General features: G+C 48.8%; 1 protein-coding gene across 1 annotated transcript; it reads right to left on the bottom strand.

Moving 5' to 3' along the window:
- Positions 1 to 928: 928 nt before the first annotated feature.
- ENKD1 (enkurin domain containing 1) lies at positions 929 to 22,790 on the bottom strand. Its single transcript, XM_061577825.1, has 7 exons — positions 22,139 to 22,790; positions 20,552 to 20,749; positions 18,174 to 18,346; positions 17,870 to 17,950; positions 14,993 to 15,144; positions 7,456 to 7,592; positions 929 to 1,225 (listed from the first exon to the last, which is right to left on the bottom strand). Exons 1-7 carry the CDS (start codon positions 22,239 to 22,241, stop codon positions 1,065 to 1,067), a joined length of 1,005 nt encoding a protein of 334 aa, XP_061433809.1. The 5' UTR covers positions 22,242 to 22,790; the 3' UTR covers positions 929 to 1,064.
- Positions 22,791 to 23,627: the final 837 nt, after the last annotated feature.

Below are 23,627 nucleotides of genomic sequence, written 5' to 3'. Positions count from 1 at the left end.
CCGTACCCGTACCCGGCCGGGTACGGGTAGCCGGGTATCGGGTAGAGTACGGGTATCGGGTACCCGGTTGCGACCTCTGGTCTCTGTGTATCTCTATGCATTTAGAGTATTTGGCTGCTGCTATTAATTTCCACGTGATGTTGATTGAGCTGTCATTTGTTATGGCGAGGTCACATAGCTCAGTGGGGCCCTTAGTTATTCAAAGTAATTTCACCGGCCAATATTATCATTTGCGATATGGACTATTCACGAGCATCTCCAGGGACATATCCCACCTTGGCAAATACCGAGGGAATACCGTAGACACTGGGACACGGTATGAGTTGCCAGTGTTGCAATTGCTTTGCTGGCGAGGCAGCAATGAAATATTAACAAAAACCCTCTCTCTTCATCTGTGTCTCTCTCCCTCCCCCATAGCTTTCTCGTTTTGGTGTTTACGATCAGAGGAAACAAGAAGATGCTCGGTGTAGTCGGCACTTTGCTTCGTTCATCATTTTTTATGCTTTGCTTTACGCCCCCCCCCCCCCCCCCTTTAAATGAAAGATTTAACAAAATATTTTTCTAATAGGTTTTTACCCTTTAAACTGGTACAAAACTGACACCTTTATACAAGGGATCATGTTTGCAATAACCACAACACAAGCAGTCAAAATGCAAACAAAAAGAAACAACTCTGATAATGATAATGATATGCACTGTCCTTGAAGTTGATTGGTCCACACCCGACACAGCAATGGAGACTAGGCTCTAAGAAAAGCTGTCTCGGGTGTGGACCAATCAACTTCAAGGACAGTGCACATCATTATCATAATCAGAGTTGTTTATTTTTGTTTGCATTTTGACTGCTTGTGTTGTGGTTATTGCAAACATGATCCCTTGTATAAAGGTGCCAGTTTTGTACCAGTTGAAAGGCTAAAAACCTACTATTATATTTTGCCACTGGTAAAGGAGGTCTCGTAGCGTAAAATATTTTTCACTCAGCTCTCCTTACCCCTTCCTTTTCTCTCTACCCACCTCTCTGCCACCCCCCCCCCCCCCTCTCTCTCTCTGTGCGGCTGTCTCCCTCAGGAGTCTCTCTTCACGTAGACCCTCTCCCTGGAGAAGATCCGAACTGCCTCCTCGACCTCCGCGAGGCGCCTCTCGATGTCCGCGCGTCTCTCCCGCACCCGCAGAGTGTCCGCACGCATGGGCATGGAGCCCAGCTCATGCAGCAGCTGCTGCTGGGCTGCGAGAGGAGAGAGGGGGGGGAGGAGAGAGAGACGGGGGAGAAAGAGAGGGGTGAGAGAAACCGAGAGGATTAGTGTGTGTGGGTGTGTCTCTTCATGTTTCTCTCTCTCTCTCTGCCGTGTGTATATATCTCTCTCTCTCTCTCCCCCCGTGTCTCTCTCCCCCAGTGTCCCCATCTCTTTTTGAAACGTAACATGGCTCAGTTATTTGGCAATTTGCTTCATTCATCATATTGGTATTTTGGGCTCTCATGGCCTTTTATATACAATAAATTTAACATTTACATACACAGTGCAAACACAACAAAAACACCTCAAACTCAGGCTTAGCTCCCCTGCATCAGTTATAGAACATAATGCACCCTCTGTAGCACAATGCATCAAGAATGATGGGACGCCTCCTGTCAATTCTAGCCACATTCTGGAAGAAACTAGGACAGTGACTGAATGAGCTATTTCCTTCAATGGAAATGTTCCTGGCCCTATAGCCAGTTCAGCATTGTTCATGGTGACGTTCACCAACCCTTTTGTATCTTTGGTACCCTTGTTCAAAAATAAGAATCATGAGGGAGAAGTGAAGATCACATTTCAGTAGGTTATTTAGCAGCAGCTTATTGAGTGAGTCTAGGGTTTTCCAGTGTACATATCGACGTGCTACTGTTTCAAGCTCACCACAGAATATACATTCTGGATTTGTGTCTGTGAAATGTGACGGAAATGTGTTTCGTGGTCACAGTCCCATGGGCAATGCTCCAGGTCAGGTGACCGTGGTGCTTATACGATGGATCTGAGCAAAAACGGCTCCTAATGAGGCCTCATGCGATCACTGCAGGGCACTGGCTCCCTCCAAGCATGGTCTTTGCATGACATTATTATTTTTCGATTTAAAGCTTTCGTGACTGCAGGGATTCATATTCTTGGTTCTTTCGGTAAAGTCATTACGTAGAAGGGAAATAATAAAATAATAAAAATCAAACATAATAACATAATTCTCACGACGTTTAGGCCACAACGCAAGCAGCCGTCCTCAGGTGAAGAACATTATTATTTGTCGTGGAATTGGACCATTTAGGCATACAGCTTCCTCCGCTCTACATCTGAGAATCACCCCTCCTGTTCATTCCCTGAGGTATGTACCCAGTGCTGCTGTGAAGAAGACGGTGAGTGCTTCCTTGCCGGGATGACATTCAGCTTTGGTGAAAACTGTGCCACCGCTAGCCGACTCGTCACCAGCATTCACTGCTGGTGCGGTCCCCACTGCTGTTGAAAAAGCCCTACGTACTTAATTAAGAAGCTTTGCAGCAAGTCTCACTGAGCACATTCCAGTCATTGCAGTTATCTCAATAGGGAGAAGCCACTGCCCCTCCGTGCCTGGTTTCACCAGATCGGCCACCCTAACGCGATGTGCGTCTACCATGCGTTTCTCTATGGCTGGACCCACAATAGAGGGTAGCACCATGTTGGAGTTCCACAACAGCAGATCGTGAGCTGAGTCTGATGCTGACCGGGGTTTATTCAGTCGGGCAGTGACGAGGAAAGCCCAGGGCTGAAGGACACTCCTGTAGAAGTGGGGAATCTGCGACAGTGGAATACCCATAATGCTTCACTGCAGCCCCCCCCCCCCCCAGGTTATTTAGAAAAAAAATGCTGTGGAACACCACATGGGTGATGGGACTGTGTAGAGAAATATGTGTATGGCTTCTAAGTGAAAGGTAGAGAGATTGCTCCATACACACACTAGACCTTGCCTGCCCTCCCGCAGTGGCAAAGCTATGATGCCAGCAGCCACACGGTGCACCATATGTGACCAGAAGGCAGCCATCATTCTTGGAAATTTGGCAAGCAAGAATGCGGGCAGAGGGAAAAGAAGCAGTGCCAGAATGTGGACGCAATCAACTGGTTCACTACCAGTATTTTCCATATGAACATGAGTTTTATACAGCGCCCCCAAGGCTCCAGTCGGTTCTTCACCTCTTCTTAAAAAAACTAATTATTGCGTAACGTTTTATCTCCAGGATGGCGAAGACACTATTTGCTCCACATAATTGCTTTGGCAAACTCAAGAAACTGGGCTTCATCCCACAAGCAGCCCACTGCACTTCTCCCAGTTCATCCTGGAGGACGCGCATGAGTAAACCTGTTTGGCACTCGCGTTTCATTGCTTCTACATACTATTAACATTCCCTCCCTTTGTTAATGCTACCCCCTGCCCCCTCCCTTTGGTGCTGCTGATCCTGCATAATGCATGGGCATAATATGACTTTGAAACCCCCCTGCCCACCTCCTACGCATTTCCCATGAATATGCTAAATTCCTCTTCATATGCACATTCTTTTGTTAAGGCGCTCTTCTTCCACCTCCAACCCAGCTTATATATAAGCTCCAAGCTTGGCAGTGTCTCATTCTTCACCTGAAGACGGCTGCTTGCGTTGTAGCCGAAACGTCGTGAGAATTATTTTATTATGTTTTATTTTTATTATTTTATTACTTCCCTTCTACGTGACTTTACCGAAAAAACCAAGAAGATGAATCCCTGCAGTCACGAAAGCTTTAAATCGAAACTCGTGTAGCCATTCAATATCATCATCACTCTGTAGAACAGGAGAATATCATCGGCATATGCTGTGAGAGTCACTCTCATACTGGGCTCCTTCAGAGTTAAACCAGTGAGTCGGCGTCGAAGTAGATGCAGAAAAGGCTCCATAAAGAGAGCTGTCCTGACATAGAAAAGCCTTTGCCCGATACCTCTTTTGAAGTCTACAGGAGCAATCGGTGCACGGTTAACTTTGACAAGACACTGGGCCATGTTGTAGAGCAACCCAATTAACCCTATGAACCTAGTGCCAAAACAAACGTTTTTAGAGTGACAAGCAGATACCAGCGATCAACCCTGTCAAAGACTATCTCTTGATCAAGTGAGATAAAGGCAAGTGGAAAGTACAATTGCTCCAACAGAGTGATCTATTCTTTCTAGATTTGAAGCTTTCGTGACTGCAAGGATTCATATTCTTAGGTTTTTTCGGTAAAGTCACGTAGGTAAAACATTAAAATTAATAAAAGTAAAATAGAATAAAAATCACGACGTTTCGGAGACAACACAAGTCTCCGTCATCAGGTGGGACGGAGACTTGTGTTGCCTCCGAAACGTCGTGATTTTTATTCTATTTTACTTTTATTAATTTTAATGTTTTACCTACGTGACTTTACCGAAAAAACCTAAGAATGTGATCAATTCTCTCACTAGGAAAATCCCATCATGGATGGTCCTCTCTGGAATAGTGTATGCCTGGTCATTGCCAATAACCTGAGCCACCACCACCCTAAGCCTAGCAGAGACAGCTTTTGTAAGAATCTTATAGTCTGTGCTCAGCACTGAGACTGGATGCCAATTCTTTAGGTGTCTAAGGTTACCCTTTTTTGTAAGCGGTGTGAGCACTTAATCACGTAGTCACTTGAAGATCTTCTTGGTTCTTTCGGTAAAGTCATCACGTAGAAGGGAAATCATAAAATAATAAAAATAAAACATCTTTAAATAATTCTCACGACGTTTCGGCTACAACGCAAGCAGCCATCCTCAGGTGAAGAATGAAACACCACCAAGCTTGGAGCTTAAATATACGCCAGGGGAGTTAAATATACGCTCCAAGCTTGGTGGTGTTTCATTCTTCACCTGAGGATGGCTGCTTGCGTTGTGGCCGCAACGTCGTGAGAATTATTGTATTATGTTTCATTTTTATTATTTTATTATTTCCCTTCTACGTGACTTTACCGAAACAACCAAGAAGATGAATCCCTGCAGTCACGAAAGCTTTAAATCAAAATTTCACTTGAGGATGTTTTCTTGTTCATGTTTTTGTTTTTTGTTCGTTGCGGTTGCACCCAATTCAAGTGCCGAATGGCTCACAGGGCTATGTACCTAATACATGAAACTTGAAAACTTGAGCATGGCTCTCCCCGAGGACTGAGGCATCACGTTGGAATCCACTGCCACATCGAGAACAGCTTTGTAGTCTTCCCGCAAGGAGTGCCAAAAATGGCAATACAACTCCCCTGGAAACCCATCAATCCCTGGGGATTGTTCCTGGCCAGGGCACTCACTGCCATGCCGAGGTCACCCTGTTTGACCTCTTTGAGATATTCCCTGTCGTCTTCACCCAAAGTAGGCAGTCCTTCCAGATTTCATCTAGGGCCGGTATGGATATATACTCTGGAGGGAACACATTTCTATAGTACTGTGCTACTGTTGAAGTTATTTGATTGTTGTTTGAAACAAGGACCCCTTGTCATCAAATAAACCCTCCATTCAGACGCTGTCTCCCCGACAGACCTGGTCTTCGTTGCCGAAACGTCGTGAGAATGGTATTTTATTATGTTTTATTTTTCATATTGTATTATTTCCCTTCTACATGACTTCACCGAAAGAACAAAGAAGATAAACCCTCCATAGTTTTGCACCTACCATTCTGCTTCCCTAACGAAATGAAAAGTGTTGAGCTAGAGTCCATATCCATGGTGCATTTAAAACGAGAGCGGCTACATGTTCCTTCTGCCTTTTCTTTCTGTAAACCTTTTGGACATTCCAGGATCTCCACATATTTCTGTAGTAGGCCTGGATTGCCCCCGATCTTCTGCCTTTGCCCTATGTCACGGACTCTATGCTCTCAAGCTCACAAATTTACTGGTCAATGTTTTTTTGTGTTCACCCAGGCATACCACTGACACAGTTTTTTCATGTGTACTTTGCCTATATCCCACTATTGTGGTAGGTTATTAAAACAATCTTTCGTTGCCTGCCACTCCACCCAGAAGACCCCAAAGAGATTAATGAAGGTGGTGTCTTCCAAAAGAGCGCTAATAAAATGCCAGTATGTCGAACCCCTTGGGACTCCACGTATCTTCATTTGGAGTAGTACGAGTTGATGACCTGTCTAAATAAACAAATGATCAAAGTTTGTGTAAATTAAAAGACTCGCTGTTGGTGAATGAAATTCCCACGAAAAAAGGTGAAGAAATAATGAAATTATAAAGTTTGTAGAGGCAAGGCCAGGAGCTGTGTGAACACGTATCTCTCCTCCCGTGTCTCTCTCTCTCGCTCTCTCACCCCATGTCTCTCTCTCTCCCACATGGTCTCCATGTGTCTCACTGGAGACAGACCAGTGTCTCCACTGTCTACCTCTCTTTCTCTCCCCCCGTGTCTCTCTCTCTCGCTCTGTCACTCCCGTGTCTCTCTCTGTCTCCCACATGGTCTCCATGTGTCTCACTGGAGACAGACCAGTGTCTCCACTGTCTACCTCTCTTTCTCTCCCCCCGTGTCTCTCTCTCTCGCTCTGTCACCCCCGTGTCTCTCTCTGTCTCCCACATGGTCTCCATGTGTCTCACTGGAGACAGACCAGTGTCTCCACTGTCTACCTCTCTTTCTCTCCCCCCGTGTCTCTCTCTCTCGCTCTGTCACCCCCGTGTCTCTCTCTGTCTCCCACATGGTCTCCATGTTTCTCACTGGAGACAGACCAGTGTCTCCACTGTCTACCTCTCTTTCTCTCTCCTCGTGTCTCTCTCACGGTCATCCGATTAGCACCGTTGGCTACGTATGATGCGAAAGAAGTTCAACATACACACATTCCCATGCGTCTCGCTCTCTCTCTCCCCATGTCTCTCCCTCTCTCTTGCTCCACATATCCCTCTGTCTCTCTCACGTGTCTCTCTCCCCGTGTCTCCGCGTCTCTCTCCGTGTGTCTTTCTCTCCCCGTGTTTATCTCTCTGTCTCTCTCTCCCCCTGTCTCTCTGTCTCTACCTGTCTCTCTCCGTGTCTCTCTCCGTGTGTCTTTCTCTCCCCGTATTTATCGCTCTGTCTCTCTCTCCCCGTGTCTCCATCTTTCTCGGTGTCTCTGCACATCTCTCACCGCTGCTCAAGTAGGCGAGCGTCTCCGCTCTCTGTCTCTCTCTCCTCCTGTCTCTCCGTGTGTGTCTCTCTCCCACGGTGTCTGCATGCGTTTCTCACTGCTGCGCAGGCAGGTCAGAGTCTCCGCTCTCTGTCTCTCTCTCCTCCTGGCTGTCTCTCCGTGTGTGTGTGTCTCTCTCTCCCTGTGTCTCTCTCCCACGGTGTCTGCATGCGTTCCTCACTGCTGCGCAGGCAGGCCAGCGTCTCCGCTGTCTGTCTCTCTCTCCTCCTGTCTGTCTTATCCGTGTGTGTGTGTCTCTCTCTCCCACGGTGTCTGCATGCGTTCCTCACTGCTGCGCAGGCAGGCCAACGTCTCTGCCCTCTCCGTCTCTCTCATCGCCGTGTGCCCCTCCGGTTGTCCGATCTCGGGCTGCTGTCTGCGTCTCTCCTCCTGCTGCCTGCTCCACTCCTCCCTGCGCTCGATCAAACTGTTGGGGTGCAACGCACAGCATCGAGCAGCTGTTGTCAACATCGACGGATCCTTGCCCATGGGGGAAGCCTCGCTGAGATCCTCCAGACGCTTGATCAAGAGGGTCCTGCCAAAAAAAAAACCCAAAAAACTATGGGGACCTATTTTTGCTGATAGTAAAAAAAAATTATGGAAAAATATATAAATATGGTTTTATTACTCCTTTGTGGAAATAAAACTAGGAGTTGTGTTCACAATCTTGATTTGAAGCTTTCGTGACTGCAGGAATTCATCTTCTTGGTTCTTTCGGTAAAGTCACGTAGAAGGGAAATAATAAAATAATAAAAATAAAACATAATAAAATACAATTCTCTCAACGTTTCGGCCACAACGCAAGCAGCCGTCCTCAGGTGAACCAGGTCTGTCGGAAAGACAGCGTCTGAATGCTTCTGAATGCTGTCTTTCCGACAGACCTGTTCTTCACCTGAGGACGGCTGCTTGCGTTATTGAGCTCTCCAAAAAAACTAAAGTGTATTTTTATAATGTTTGCATGGTGTACAGTCTGGAAAGTACCCACATGGCACATTTCAGGTTTGTTGCATGTCGGGAAGTACGCTAAACATTTTGAACAGACACACATAATCACAACTTTTTACCTTTTATATATATGGATTAGAAATAAGTTAAGTAGTATGATTCCTCTATAAGGAATTGTAATATGTATTACTTAATAATGTGTCCAGGCTGCACTAAGCCTGTAGCTATCAGAGCAGCTTCAAATTATTTTTACTTCTTTTATTTGTATTATTTGTATTTCAATGGATTCTCTACTTAGTCTTGGCCAGTAATAATTAGTTTTACACAACACTTCAACGTTGTCAAAATCAATTGAGTGTTCTTGTTGGCAAGCATTTTCTGCCACTGCCAACAGTTGTGTTTGAGATCATTTAATATTCCTTTGATGTTCTTTTAGTCTTCCGCTAATGTTACGTCCCGTCTGTCCAATATAGCATTTACCGCATAAGCAATGAATCCGATATACACCTTCTGTTGATAACATAGGTAATTCATCTTAGTACAAGACACTGGTTTTATAATTCTGTGTACCGTACCAAATCTTACTTTAATGTTTTGCTTTTGCAAAACATGGGCTAATTTTTCAGTTCCTCCTGAGATATATGGTATTTTAATTGTTTTAATAATCTTATATCTTTCAGCAGTGTTGCTTTGCGTTCGTGATTTGGCATTCAATGCTCTGTTAATTTGAGCGTTATTGTAGCCATTCAGTCGTAGTGCTTCTTTAACATGTTTAATCTAATTCCTTAGACTTTCACCATCTGACACTGTTTTAGCCCGATGTATGAGCGTCTTGATGAGAGAGGATTTCTGTGCAGGGTGATGATGCGAATCTGCATTCAGATAGGCATCAGTGTGTGTTTCCTTTCAGTAAATGCTGTGTGTTATTTTACCATTTAGGCCGCGTCCAAGCAAAATATCTAGGAAAGCGAGTGTGTTATTCACCTCCAATTCCATGGTGAACTGGATGGTCAGGTTATGTGCATTGAGATGATTTAGAAATTAATTAAGTGTATCTTTACCATGTGGCCAGACAACCAAAGTGTCATCCACATATCGAAATCAAAAAGATGGTTTAAATGTACTCGAGGCAAGTGGTCTTGTTTAAAAGTTTTCCATGTACAAATTTGCTATAACAGGAGACAACGAAATCACCACTCCATAAGAAATAAGTGTTATTTAGACAATGGTCAGCTAGTTTTGGAATATCTTATGGTAAACTTGTCTTCTTTACCAGTGTATCAAGTAATTTAAGCGACTCGTTAACTGGAACCTTAGTGAATAGAGAAATTACATCAAAACTCACCATAATATCATTCGGGTTAAGTTTAATATCTCTAATCACATTCACAAGATATTCTGAATTTCTTTTGAATGAAGATGTCCTACCGATGTAGGGCCGTATTTGTTTAATTACATATTTTGCTAATGTATATGTGGCAGAGCCTATTGTACTTACTATGAGTCGTAATGGGATGCCGATTTTATTTATCTTTGCTAGCCCATACAGTCTAGGTGATTTTGAGGCCCTTGGCTTCATTTGGTATTGCTTAGTCTTGGGGATTAATGAATTTCCAATGATTGCAGTAGAATTACATTATAAAGTATTAGTTGGATCTCGTTTAATTTTAATACAGGTACTTTCCTCTAGAAAATCTTTAATCTTATTATCATAATCTGCTCGTGACATCACTACAGTAGTGCCGCCTTTATCAGCTGCCAGAATTTGAATATACTTTTTGGTTCTTTCGAAAGAACCAAAGAGTAATTCCTGCAGTCACGAAAGCCCCAAATCAAATTTTAATATATTTCATTGAAGCTCCCTTAAGGCTTTGCTTCGTTAAAGCTCATATTTATTTTTAAATCCTTTATATTAAGTTCGCTTGCGTGCTTGCTTGCTTACGACCGTGCAAACCTTTCGGTCGAGACAATTAATGTTCGTGAAAATTTTTTTCCAAAATGTTACACTGTTTAGGGAAAACAAATTAAATATTTAATTACCAATTGTTTAATACTGCAGACAATCATCTGACCCATAGGTGGCAGCCATCTCAAGCCAGAGGACGAGAGGACTCTAGCCGCCACGCATATAAAGGATTTAGAGTGAAAAACTTTGTTTTTACGGGTTATACTTGTTGGTACTTTGCTATTCTAAATTATTTTGGCAACCTCGTGCCTAGTCATCTCTGCCTCATTATGTGTAAGGTGTCTTACCGCTGATTCTACCTCAGCAATTATCTCATCCGCTGAATTGTGTGTGGGGTAACGGTAAAGTTAAGGCCTTTAGAAAGGACGGAAATCATGTCGCTGGTTAAATCAGTGTTAGTTAAGTTAATTACAGTTTGTGTTTAAATTGTTCGTTATTAGTTAGGAATTGTTTTTTATGAAGTCTAGAAAATGTATTAATTTGTTTAGTTTTACACTATGAGACCTCCTTTACCGGTGGAAAAATATAGTAGTAGGTTTTTACCCTTTAAACTGAGTTGTACGCCTTTTGGCGTCATCTGGTCCAACACCAATGGAGACTAGGCTCTAAGGAAAGCTGTCTCGGGTGTGGACCAATCAACTTCAAGGACGATGCATATCATTATCATTATCAGAGTTGTTTCTTTTTGTTTGCATTTTGACTTCTTGTGTTGCGGTTATTGCAAACTTGATGCCTTGTATAAAGGTGTCAGTTTTGTACCAGTTTAAAGGGTAAAAACCTACTACTATTGTTTCGTTTTAGTTAGGTTAAATACATTATCAGCCGATTGTTGTGTTATATTATCAATTATATTCCAATAATGTATGGATACACTATTGCTGATATGTAAGTGCAAGTGCTTTAGAGATTCAGATATGTGAGATAATTCACTCCTGTTGTGCTGTATTCTCTAGAATAATGATTCTCTAGCTTTGTGTAGTATTTGGCTAGCTTTAACAGACTTTATGTGATGTGTTATTTTATTACCTTTGAATGTCTGCACCTTTTGAGGAACGCCAGTGAAGACATACATTTTACCCGCTTAATGCCATGATCTTGTGCGGATGCTCTGATGCCGGAACAGCGTGCTGGTAATTACAAGCCCATGGGCTGCACAGAAGTCCCGTAGCCTCCTACCGTTGTTATTGAGTTGATCTGGCTAATGCCTTCCAATCATTCCAGCCCAAGTGCCAGCATAATGACCCGCTCGGGAATTAAAGTCACCAAACAGGATGATTATCTCGTGGGCCCACTTTAGCTCGCACCGGTGACAGGTCATAAAAGGCATCTGACTCATTGGCTTTGCCTGCATCCCTCCACTGATTTTCATCTTTGGCGAGGGCATAAGCAATGACCACCACCACTCCTCGCCTCTGGTTGATGGGGAGACGAGCCCACAGTAGCCTGTGGTTTACAGATTTCCACACTCACTGCCATGCTTCCACGTCCCCTTCATTCTTTTGTTTAGAAGATGAACCACTCCCTGTTGTTTGGCAGTCTCCTGCCCCGCGTAAAGGATTGTCCACCCCTCATGGTGACTGGAACCAAAGCCAGTCCACAGGACCTCCTGAATACCTCATCGATTCAGGCGGTACCGGTCTAGCTCCCGACAAGAGGACTGGAAGCCTTTCCTCCACAGCGAGCGTTCAACCATTCCAAGTGGCCACTCGCAGTGGCTTTTTGCTGTTTCTGGAGGAACCCCGAGGGTACGGGTCCAGTCTCCTGGCTCCGCCAAATGGGTTTTGTCCAGGAGATGTCATAGACGCCTGTTCACCCGGAGACTCCAGCACAAGCTTAGCTCGATATGTTTCACGCCATCCAGAGCCTCCCATTGGCCGCTGTGGTGGTTACAAGCGCCATGAGGGGTATAGCCAATTGTAATTGGCCTTCCTTCCTTTTATGGCATTGCTCATATCCACCAGTGTTACCGTTCGGCACCACCGAGGAGGAAGGGGGTTGTTTTGCCGAACTCACACACTCACTTACAAACACACTCTCACACACTCACTCACTCGCACTCATACGCTCACTTGCTGCCACACTCACACGCTGACACACTCACACGCTGACACACACTCACTAGCTGACACACACTCACACGTTGACACACTCACACGCTGACACACACTCACTAGCTGACACACAATCACACGTTGACTCACGCTGACACATTCACTCGTACATACGCTCACTCGCTGCCACACTCACACGCTGACACACTCACACGCTGACACACTCACACGCTGACACACTCACTCGCACACACACTCACACGCTGACACACTCACTCGCACACACACTCACACGCTGACACACTCACTCGCACACACACTCACTCGCTGACACACTCGCTGACACACTCACTCGCTGACACACTCACACGCTGACACACTCACACGCTGACACACTCGCTGACACACTCACTCGCACTCATACGCTCACTCGCTGCCACACTCACACGCTGACACACTCACACGCTGACACACTCACTCGCACACACACTCACACGCTGACACACTCACACACTCACACGCTGACACACTCACACACTCACTCGCACACACACTCACACGCTGACACACTCACACACTCACACGCTGACACACTCACTCGCACACACACTCACACGCTGACACACTCACACACTCACTCGCACACACACTCACACGCTGACACACTCACTCGCACACACACTCACACGCTGACACACTCACACGCTGACACACTCGCTGACACACTCACATGCTGACACACTCACTCGCACACACACTCACACGCTGACACACTCGCTGACACACTCACATGCTGACACACTCACGCTGACACACTCACTCGCTGACACACTCACACACTGACACACTCGCTGACACACTCACTCGCACACACACTCACTCGCTGACACACTCACTCGCACACACACTCACACGCTGACACACTCACACGCTGACACACTCCCTCACACACACACTCACACGCTGACACACTCACTCGCACACACACTCACTCGCTGACACACTCACACGCTGACACACTCACTCGCACACACACTCACTCGCTGACACACTCACTCGCTGACACACTAACACGCTGACACACTCACTCGCTGACACACTCACTCGCTGACACACTCACTCGCTGACACACTCACACGCTGACACACTCACTCGAACACACACTCACTCGCTGACACACTCACACGCTGACACACTCACACGCTGACACACTCACTCGCTGACACACTCACACGCTGACACACTCACTCGCTGACACACTCACTCGCTGACACACTCACACGCTGACACACTCACACGCTGACACACTCACACGCTGACACACTCACACGCACACACACTCACACGCTGACACACTCACACGCTGACACACTCACTCGCACACACACTCACTCGCTGACACACTCACACGCTGACACACTCACACGCACACACACTCACACGCTGACACACTCACACGCTGACACACTCACTCGCACACACACTCATTCGCTGACACACTCACACGCTGACACACGCACACACACTCACACGCTGACACACTCACACGCTGACAAACTCACTCGCACACACACTCACTCGCTGACACACTCACTCGCTGACACACTCACTCGCTGACACACTCACACGCTGACACACTCACTCGCACACACACTCACTAGCTGACACACTCACTCGCTGATACACTCACTCGCACACACACTCACACGCTGACAAACTCACTCGCACACACACTCACTAGCTGACACACTCACTCGCTGATACACTCACTCGCTGACACACTCACTCGCTGACACACTCACTCGCTGACACACACTCACACGCTGACACACACCCACTCACTCGCACACACACTCGCACACACACTCACACGCTGACACACTCACACGCTGACACACTCACACGCTGACACACTCACTCGCACACACACTCGCACACACACTCACTCGCACACACACTCACTCGCTGACACACTCACATGCTGACACACTCACTCGCACACACACTCGCACACACACTCACTCGCACACACACTCACTCGCTGACACACTTGCACGCTGACACACTCACTCGCACACACACTCACTCGCTGACACACTCACTCGCACACACACTCACACGCTGATACACTCACACGCTGACACACTCACTCGCTGACACACTCACTCGCTGACACACTCACTCGCACACACACTCACACGCTGACACACTCACTCGCACACACACTCACACGCTGACACACTCACTCGCACACACACTCACTCGCACACACTCACTCGCTGACACACTCACTCGCACACACACTCACTCGCACACACACTCACACGCTGACACACTCACTCGCACACACACTCACTCGCTGACACACTCACTCGCTGACACACTCACACGCTGACACACTCACACTCTCACACACTCACACGCTGACACACTCACTCGCACACACACTCACTCGCTGACACACTCACACGCTGACACACTCACACTCTCACACACTCACACGCTGACACACTCACTCGCACACACACTCACTCGCACACACACTCACTCGCTGACACACTCACTCGCTAACACACTCACACGCTGACACACTCACTCGCACTCACACTCACACGCTGACACACTCACTCGCTGACACACTCACTCGCACACACACTTGCACACACACTCACTCGCACACACACTCACACGCTGACACACTCACACGCTGACACAATCACACTCTCACACACTCACTCGCACACACACTCACTCGCTGACACACTCACACGCTGACACACTCACTCGCACACACACTCACTCGCTGACACACACTCACTCGCTGACACTCACACGCTGACACACTCACACACTCAACCAACGTACTAGGCGGGCAGCATCCCCTTGGGTTGAGGGGCCAGGCTGAGATTGGGCTGGGAGTTGGATCTGCTTAGGCCGTTGTCTCTCTCTCCACGTTGCCACGCGTCCCTGGCGTTCCTCTTCACGAAGTCCACACTCTGCCTCGCCTGTCTAGGAGTCTACACAGAGGAGAGAGAGCACAGAAGACATGAAAAGGGAGAGAAAGAGAGAGATGAAAAGAGGGACAGAGAGAGAGAGGCAGGGGGAGCGAGAGAGGGAAAAGGAGAGAGAGGGCAGGATGGAGAGAGGGAGAGAGAGAGGGAAATAGAGCGGGAGGGAGAGAGCGGTGGAAAGAGAGAAAGCATGAAAGACAGTGAGCAGGAGAGAGGGGGAAAGAGAGTGGGAGAGAGAGTGGGAGAAAGAGAGGAAGACAATATAAATATTCACTGTCTGTTGAACGTCTTTCGCACCATATGTAGCCAACCATGCGTATCAGCGGTGCGGGACAAAGACAGAAACACTAAACACAACAAAGAGTTATAATGGCGAGAGAGGGGGCAGAGAATGAGCAAGAAAGAGAGGGAGACATGGGGAGAGACACACGTGAGTGGGTGGGTGAATGGCTTAGCGAATGCTTACAGGTGTGTGATGGTGTGTGTGGGAGCAGTAGTGTAGCGGTTAGCGCGCTGCGCTATGAACCTGGCGACCCGGGTTCGATTCCCGCTCACGGCCAACACCAGTGATGATTATCTGATCCGGTCCTGGGCCTCCCCTAGGTCGACTCAGCCTGAAATGAGTACCTGGTGCGGTGTGTAAACATCGCCACTGGGGAGACAAAGGTGGTCGGGCGTGGTGCTGGCCACCCACCCCCTCGTGTGACGTTCCAGCCTTCATAGGTGCTCGCTAACAGCACTTGCCCCCACAGTCTGTTAAGGCAATACGGGGGATCTTTGTCTTTGTGGGAGCGTTCGTCTAGCGGTGATCGGTGAACCCGGCGACCTGAGTTCGATTCCCGCTCATGCCCACCAACACCAGCGATTATCTAAAACCGATCCCCCGCCTAAGTCAACTCAGCCTCAAATGCGTAACCAGTGCGGTGTTTTTACAATTTACTATTTCATTACACCAGGAAAGGACCCCACTGAGTTACGTAGCTCTTTTTCAGAAGCGACCTGGCCATCACAAATGATAGCTCAACCAAGTAGCTGATATCATGATCGTGTGGAAATTCATAACAGTAACCAAATACTCTGAATGCGTGACGGCGATTCTAAATGTGGCGGGGAAAACCAGAGTACCCGGAGAAAAATCAATGCAACCATGGGGGGGAGACAGAGAGAGACCCAGACTCCAAATATACAGCAGCAGCATGTTGCTGTATACAAGGCGAGGTAGTTAACATCTCCTAGCCACCGTGATGATGATGAGAGAGAGAGACGCAAACTCCAAATATACAGCAGCAGCATGCATCGTCAGGGTCGAACCCACGACCTCCTGTACACCAGGCGAGGTAGTTAACATCTCCTAGCCACCGTGATGATGATGATGAGAGAGAGACGCAGACTCCAAATATACAACAGCAGCAGCAAGCGTCAGGGTCGGGATCGAACCCACGACCTTCTGTATACCAGGCGCGGGAGTTAACATCTCGCCACAGCAGCTAAGGTTAGGGACGCCCCCCTCGGCTGCCTCCTTATTCCTCAAATCGTGCAGCAATCCCGCTCTAAACTCGCTGTTGTGCATTTTTACTACCATGTAATGTACTCACTACAGTCCACACGTTTACACATTTTGGTATAAACGCGTCAACTCAGAGGTCCGTTATTCAACAGAACGCGAATGCCATCGGGGAAAGTGTTGCAGCCAGCGCTCCCTAAGAGCGCAAAAGTGATAACAGCTGTGCGGTGTTGTTAACATACACCAGAGGTCGCAATCGGGTACCCGATACTCGTACCCTACCCGATACCCGGCCGGGTACGGGTAGCCGGGTATCGGGTAGGGTATGGGTACCCGTTTGCGACCCTGGTGCGGCCGGGTACGGGTACGGGTAAGGAATCAAAACCCGTTTGCGAACTCTGTCAAACACCCACATCTCCCGAGGAGTCATCTTCCTGAATTGCTCACCATCACCACCTCCACTGTCGTCAAATCACCATCATCATGATCGTCGTCAAAGGCAATTGGAAAATATGTATTGTTCTTTAATCTGTATTATTTATTAATTGTAGTCATTGTTATTAAACATTTACCATTTCACTTGGACCAGGAACGTAACCCCATTTTTTTACATTGGAATGAGGTTTCTATTATCGCGAATTCTGCATTCGCTGATTGTTTTCAAGAAGGTAACCCTCGCATATGGAGGGAAGGCTCTAGTGTACTTGAAGCTGGTGCTTTTCCTTCAAACACCTTGCTAATGAGCTGCGTTGGCGTAAGGTGGTTGTACGACACATTGAAATGTGTGCGATCTAACCCTAAACACTTCATTGTGAATCATATAGTCTTAAATTTCGATTTAAAGCTTTCGTGACTGCAGGGATTCATCTTCTTGGTTCTTTCGGTAAAGACACTGTCTTTCCGACAGACCTGTTCTTCACCTGAGGACGGCTGCTTGCGTTGTGGCCGAAATGTCGTGAGAATTATTTCATTATGTTTTATTTTTATTATTTTATTATTTCCCTTCTACGTGACTTTACCGAAAGAACCAAGAAAAAAGAATTATATAGTCATCAAAACATCGGTGTTAAATTGAGTGGGTGAGTGAGTTGGTTAGAGTGTGGTTGAGTGAGTTGGTGAGTGTGCGGGTGAGTGAGTGGGTTTGTGAGTGAGAGGGTGGTTGAGTGGCTGTGTGGCTGAGTTGATAAGCAGGTGAGTGGGTGAGTTGCTGAGTAGTGATCCCCTCACCTCTCCCCCACTCTCCCCTCTTCCTCTGGAGTGAGCCCGGAGAAACCCAGCGCTTTGAGCTCGAGGAGGAAGAGGTGGTTCCTATAAAACGACATCGCCATCATGAACCCAATGACACGGCCATCATGACCCCAGCGACAGAGCCATCGTGAACTCCAGTGACATGGCCAATGTGAATCCCAGCGACACGGCTATCATGAAACTAGCGACATGGCCATTATGAACCCACCCACACAGACATCGTGAACCCAGCGACCTGGCCATCGTGAACCCCACCCACACGGCCATCGTGAACCCCACCCACCTGCAGCTTGGCGGTCACTTTGCTGGGAACGTTGTCATATTTCCTCGACTTCCAGAGAGCGGTGGCTTCACACTGCTGATGAGCAGGAGGCTGCTGCTGATGCTGCTGATGCTGCTGCTGGATCTTTCTGATGCGTCGCAAGTTTTCAAGGACGTGGTTTCGCGGCTTGTGTCCTGAAGGTCGTCATCAGCAGCGTCATCAGCAAGAGAATCAGCAGCATCATCAGCAGCATCATCATCACCAGCATCATCAGCAGCAGCAGCATCATCATCAGCAGCATCATCATCAGCAAGAGAATCAGCAGCATCATCATCAGCAGCATCAGCAGCATCATCATCAGCAGCAGCATTATCATCAGCAGCATCAGCAGCAGCATCAGCAGCATCATCAGCAGCATCATCAGCAGCATCATCAGCAGCATCATCAGCAGCAGCATCATCAGCAGCAGCATCATCAGCAGCAGCATCATCAGCAGCAGCATCAGCAGCATCAGCAGCAGCATCAGCAGTAGCATCATCAGCAGTAGCATCAGCAGTAGCATCATCATCAGCAGCATCATCAGCAGCAGCATCATCAGCAGCAGCATCAGCAGCTGCCGCATCATCAGCAGCTGCATTATAATCATCAGCAGCATCATCATGAAGGTCATCAGCAAGATAATCATTAGCAGCAGCAAGAGAATCATCATCAGCAGCAAGAGATTCATCAGCATCAGCAGCATCATGATGATCATCATCAAGATAACCATCAGCATCATCGTCAGCCAGAACAGCATAGGCAAGAAGAGCATCGTCATCAAACAAATACAGTGGTCACCGCATCGCGCGGCACTTTCAGATGCGCTTCTGTGGCCGTCTGGAACGCTCTTCCTTGCGATATTAGGAAGCCAATGAAGCTATGATGCACCTTTAAATCATCATATAGATCGATAAACTCGTTTTTTTAATCCTTTATATTAAGTTCGCTTGCTTGCTTGCGTACTTGCTTGCTTGCTTACGACCGTGCAAATCTTTCGGTCGTTTTTTAACCCACTTCCCGTGATCCAATCGAGCTGACATTTTCCACACAGACTCGTTGTGCGTGACAATTAATTTTCGTGAAAAAATGTTTCCAAAATTTTACACTGTTTAGGGGAAATTTTTTAAATATTTAATTACCAATTGCTTAATGCTGGCAGACAATCATCTGACACATAGGTGGCAGCCATCTCAAGCCAGAGGACGAGAGGACTCTAGCCACCACGCATATAAAGGATTTAGAGTGAAAAACTTAGTTTTTACGGGTTAATTTTTTTAACTGCTTCTTGTTGTTTTTAGTTTGTTGTCCTTCCCCCCGCACCTCCGATTAGATGCGAAAACAGGTTCAACATACATACATCAATAGCCGCAGCATCATCGTTGTTATCAGCGGCATCACTCACTCACCCACCCAACCACTCACGCATCCAACCACTCACTCACCCACCCACCCAACCGCTCACTTAGCCACCCAACTACTCAGCCACCCAGCCACTCAGCCACCCAACTACTCACTCACCCATCCACTCACTCACGCACCCAACCACTCACCCTTTCACTCATCCACTCACTCATCCACTCATCCACTCACCCACCCTTTCATCCATTCACCTACTCATCCACTCATCCACTCATCCACTCACCCACCCCTTTCATCCATTCACCTACTCACTCACCTACCCACTCACTCATTCACTCACTCATCCACTCACTCATCCACTCACTCATCCACTCACCCATCCACTCACCCATCCACTCATCCACTCACCCACCCACTCACCCACTCACACACCCTTTCATCCACTCACCTACTCATCCACTCACCCACTCATCCACTCACCCACCCCTTTCATCCATTCACCTACTCACTCACCTACCCACTCACTCATTCACTCACTCATCCACTCACTCATCCACTCACTCATCCACTCACCCATCCACTCACCCACCCACTCATCCACTCACCCACCCACTCACCCACTCACACACCCTTTCATCCACTCACCTACTCATCCACTCACCCACTCATCCACTCACCCACCCCTTTCATCCATTCACCTACTCACTCACCTACCCACTCACTCATTCACTCACTCATCCACTCACTCATCCACTCACTCATCCACTCACCCATCCACTCACCCACCCACTCATCCACTCACCCACCCCTTTCATCCATTCACCTACTCACTCACCTACCCACTCACTCATTCACTCACTCATCCACTCACTCATCCACTCACCCATCCACCCATCCACTCACCCACCCACTCATCCACTCACCCACCCACTCACCCACCCTTTCATCCATTCACCTACTCACTCACCTACTCACCCACCCACTCACAATTCTATTCATACCTTGTCGTTTGGGGCCCCCGCCCCAAGGCCCCTCCCCCTGGCGGGGCCCCTCAGCATGGATGAGCGCCCCCACGCTGCCCCTCCCCCTCAGGAGGATCTCCAGCCCCTCCCCCAGCGCGCGAGGGGGTGGGGGCCCAGGGGCGGGGCTACGGGCGGAAGAGGGCACCCAGGGGGGCAGGGCTCGGATGGGGTTCCGAGCTGCGGGGGGGAGTGGTGGGGGGGTGGTGGGGAAGTGAAGTGGGGGGGGAGAAGTGAAGTGGGGGGGGGGGAGAAGTGAAGTGGGGGGGGGGAGAAGTTAAGTGGGGGGGAGGAGGAGTGGTGGGGGGGGGGGAGGAGTGGTGGGGGGGGAGGGGAGGAGTGGTGGGGGGGGGGAGGAGTGGTGGGGGGGGAGGGGAGGAGTGGTGGGGGGGGAGGAGAGGAGTGGTGGGGGGAGAGCAGTGGTGGGGGGGGAGGAGTGGTGGGGGGGGGGGGAGTGGTGGGGGGGGGAGTGGTGGGGGGGGGAGGAGTGGTGGGGGGGGAAGAGTGGTGGGGGGGGAGGAGTGGTGGGGGGGGGGAGTGGTGTGGGGGGAGGAGTGGTGGGGGGAGGAGTGGTGGGGGGGGGAGAGGTGGTGGGGGGGGGAGAAGTGGTGGGGGGGAGGAGTGGTGGGGGGGGGAGGAGTGGTGGGGGGGGAGGAGTGGTGGGGGGGAGGAGTGGTGGGGGGGGAGGAGTGGTGGGGGGGGGAGGAGTGGTGGGGGGGGAGGAGTGGTGGGGGGGGAGGAGTGGTGGGGGGGGGAGGAGTGGTGGGGAGTGGTGGGGGGGGAGTGGGGGGGGAGAATCACGTGGGTGAGTGAATGAGTTGCTCTGCACGAAGCTTCTGGTCTTCTCGGCCACGGCCATGCCCTCCCTAACGGAGCATCCGCGCCGGTTAGAAACATTCAGTCTGGCCCTGTACAGGCTACGATCCATCCTGGGTGTGTGTGAGTCTGTGTGTGTGAGTCTGTGTGTGTGAGCTTTTGTTCGGACGGATCGAGGGAGCTAGACGGGCGCGGCACGGGCTAGAGAAGAGATGGAGTGATGTGGTACAGGAGGACGTGGAGCTGAGTGGACTTGCCGATGACTGGTACCAGCGGTGTCAAGATCGGCCTCAGTGGAGGAGGCTCGTGAAGGACGCTACTGGGCAGTTGGAGGCAGTCGCCCTCCAACAACAACGGAGGGCGGAGGAGCGACGCTCACAACAACGAGCGGAGCGCCGGGTGGCTAAAGCACAGCAAGTTGGCACAGTAGGGGGCACAGGTGGTGCATCAGCCAGTCATCTCGGTCATCTCGGTCAGTCGACCAGTGGCACCTGGGTCTGCCCCGTGACCTCCTGCCAGCGGGCTTTCGACACTTCACGTGGCCTCAAGGTGCACTTGGCCTGGCACAAGCATCGTGGTGACGTCACCGCCACTTAGTGGCGAATGGCGGTTGTTGTTGTTGTTGTGAGTCTGTGTGTGTGAGTCTGTGTGTGTGTCTGTGTGTGTGTGTGAGTCTGTGTGTGTCTGAGTCTGTGTGTAAGTCTGTGTGTGTGTCTGTGTGTGTGTGTGAGTCTGTGTGTGAGTGTGTCTCACCAGACTGCGGCCTCCCCTGCTGCTGCTGCTGGTTGTAGCTCTTCGGGTAGAGACTCAGATCGGGCGGGATGGGCCCAGAAATCGTGGACGGTCCCTCGCACATCGCTCACTGCGTGCACCTAGCCTGGCACCTCGCCTGGCACCTCGCCTGGCACCTAACCTGGCACCTAGCCTGGCACCTAGCCTGGCACCTCGCCTGGCACCTAACCTGGCACCTAGCCTGGCACCTAACCTGGCACCTAGCCTGGCACCTAACCGGGCACCCAGGTTCTATCCCCGCACCAGCATTAGCTGGGTGGGGGGAGGGAGCCGTCTCACCCCTAAGTCGACTCGGCCTTAAATAAAATACAAACTTCCCGGGTGCTGTTGCGAGCCGTATTATAAACTGTGAGCGCTGCTATGGAGAGTGAGAGATAGATAGAGAGAGACAAAGGCGGCCGGGAGTGGTTGTTGGTGTGTATGAGAGGGTGCAGCTACAGAGAGACAAAGGCGGCCGGGCGTGACGGTGGTGGTGATGGCGGTGATGGTGTCAACCCACGCTGGTGCCCTGGAAACAAAGCCCCGCCCCCTTTCTAGCTCCTCCCCCTTTCTAGCTCCTCCCCATTTCTAGCTCCGCTCCCTCCATAGCTCCTCCCCCTTTCTAGCTCCTCCCCCTTTCTAGCTCCGCCCCCTCCATAGCTCCTCCCCCTTTCTAGCTCCTCCCCTAGCTCCTCCCCCTTTCTAGCTCCTTCGCCCCGCCCCCTTCGCCCTCCGCGTCGTCCCCTCCCCCTGATTGGACAGGGGACGGTTGAAATGGGCGTAGAAAAATGAAAACGCTTCCGATTGGTTGACGTGATTTGTGGGCGTGGTTACGGGAGCTGGGGGCCGGTTTGCCAATGCTCGGCTTTGGATTGGACAGTTCTGTAGAGTGGGCGCGGCTTGAGTCTCATGCATATTCATGAGGTGGTTTCCGCAAACTCGTGTCCTGATTGGTGCAAGCTCTCAACCCACGTGACTGAGTGGGAGGACCCGCGCTCCTCATTTGTCAGCTGTGCCAGGTGGGGGGGGGGGGAATTCCCTAGCAACGCGAGGGAATTCCACCCGCCCTACGCGTTACCATGGAAACGCGTCCATCCCAACCGTTACCACGACCGCAATAAATTTTTATTTTAAAAACAATATTTTTATTTTTTTTAATTGATATTTTTTAAGTAGTAGTTATTTTAACTGTATTTTGTTAGTATTTTTCAATTTTATTTTTTATTTATATTTTTGTAATTTGTATATTTGTATTTTTTACATATATTTTTAAATTTGCATTTTTTATTTGTTTCAATTATTTTTATTTTCATTTGTTTTTATTTTCATTTTTTTACTTCTATTTATCGTTTTTTATTTGTTTTTATCTTTTTTATTTTTCCTTCTAAATTTTTATTAGTTTTTAATTTGTATTTATCATTAGTATTTTTTAGTTCGCCTGTATGGACGGGTTGCTCCTGGGTCCACGTAC

The sequence above is a fragment of the Lethenteron reissneri genome, chromosome 65 (genome assembly GCF_015708825.2).
Source record: "Lethenteron reissneri isolate LAM-NWPU_2019-01 chromosome 65, ASM1570882v1, whole genome shotgun sequence".
Classification (NCBI taxonomy): Eukaryota; Metazoa; Chordata; class Hyperoartia; order Petromyzontiformes; family Petromyzontidae; genus Lethenteron; species Lethenteron reissneri.
Note: the sequence above shows the minus strand (reverse complement) of the source record. Positions and strands in the feature narration are given on the sequence as shown.

Bases quoted from the DNA above. Each gene is read 5' to 3' on its own strand.
- ENKD1 (XM_061577825.1), bottom strand. From the start codon at position 22,241: ATGTGCGAGGGACCGTCCACGATTTCTGGGCCCATCCCGCCCGATCTG. The intron at 20,750-22,138 runs GTGAGACACACT...TCCCCCCCGCAG, and splicing joins GCAGGGGAGGCCGCAGTCTG to CTCGGAACCCCATCCGAGCC. The intron at 1,226-7,455 runs GTGAGGAACGCA...CTCCTCTCGCAG, and splicing joins GTTGGCCTGCCTGCGCAGCA to CCCAGCAGCAGCTGCTGCAT.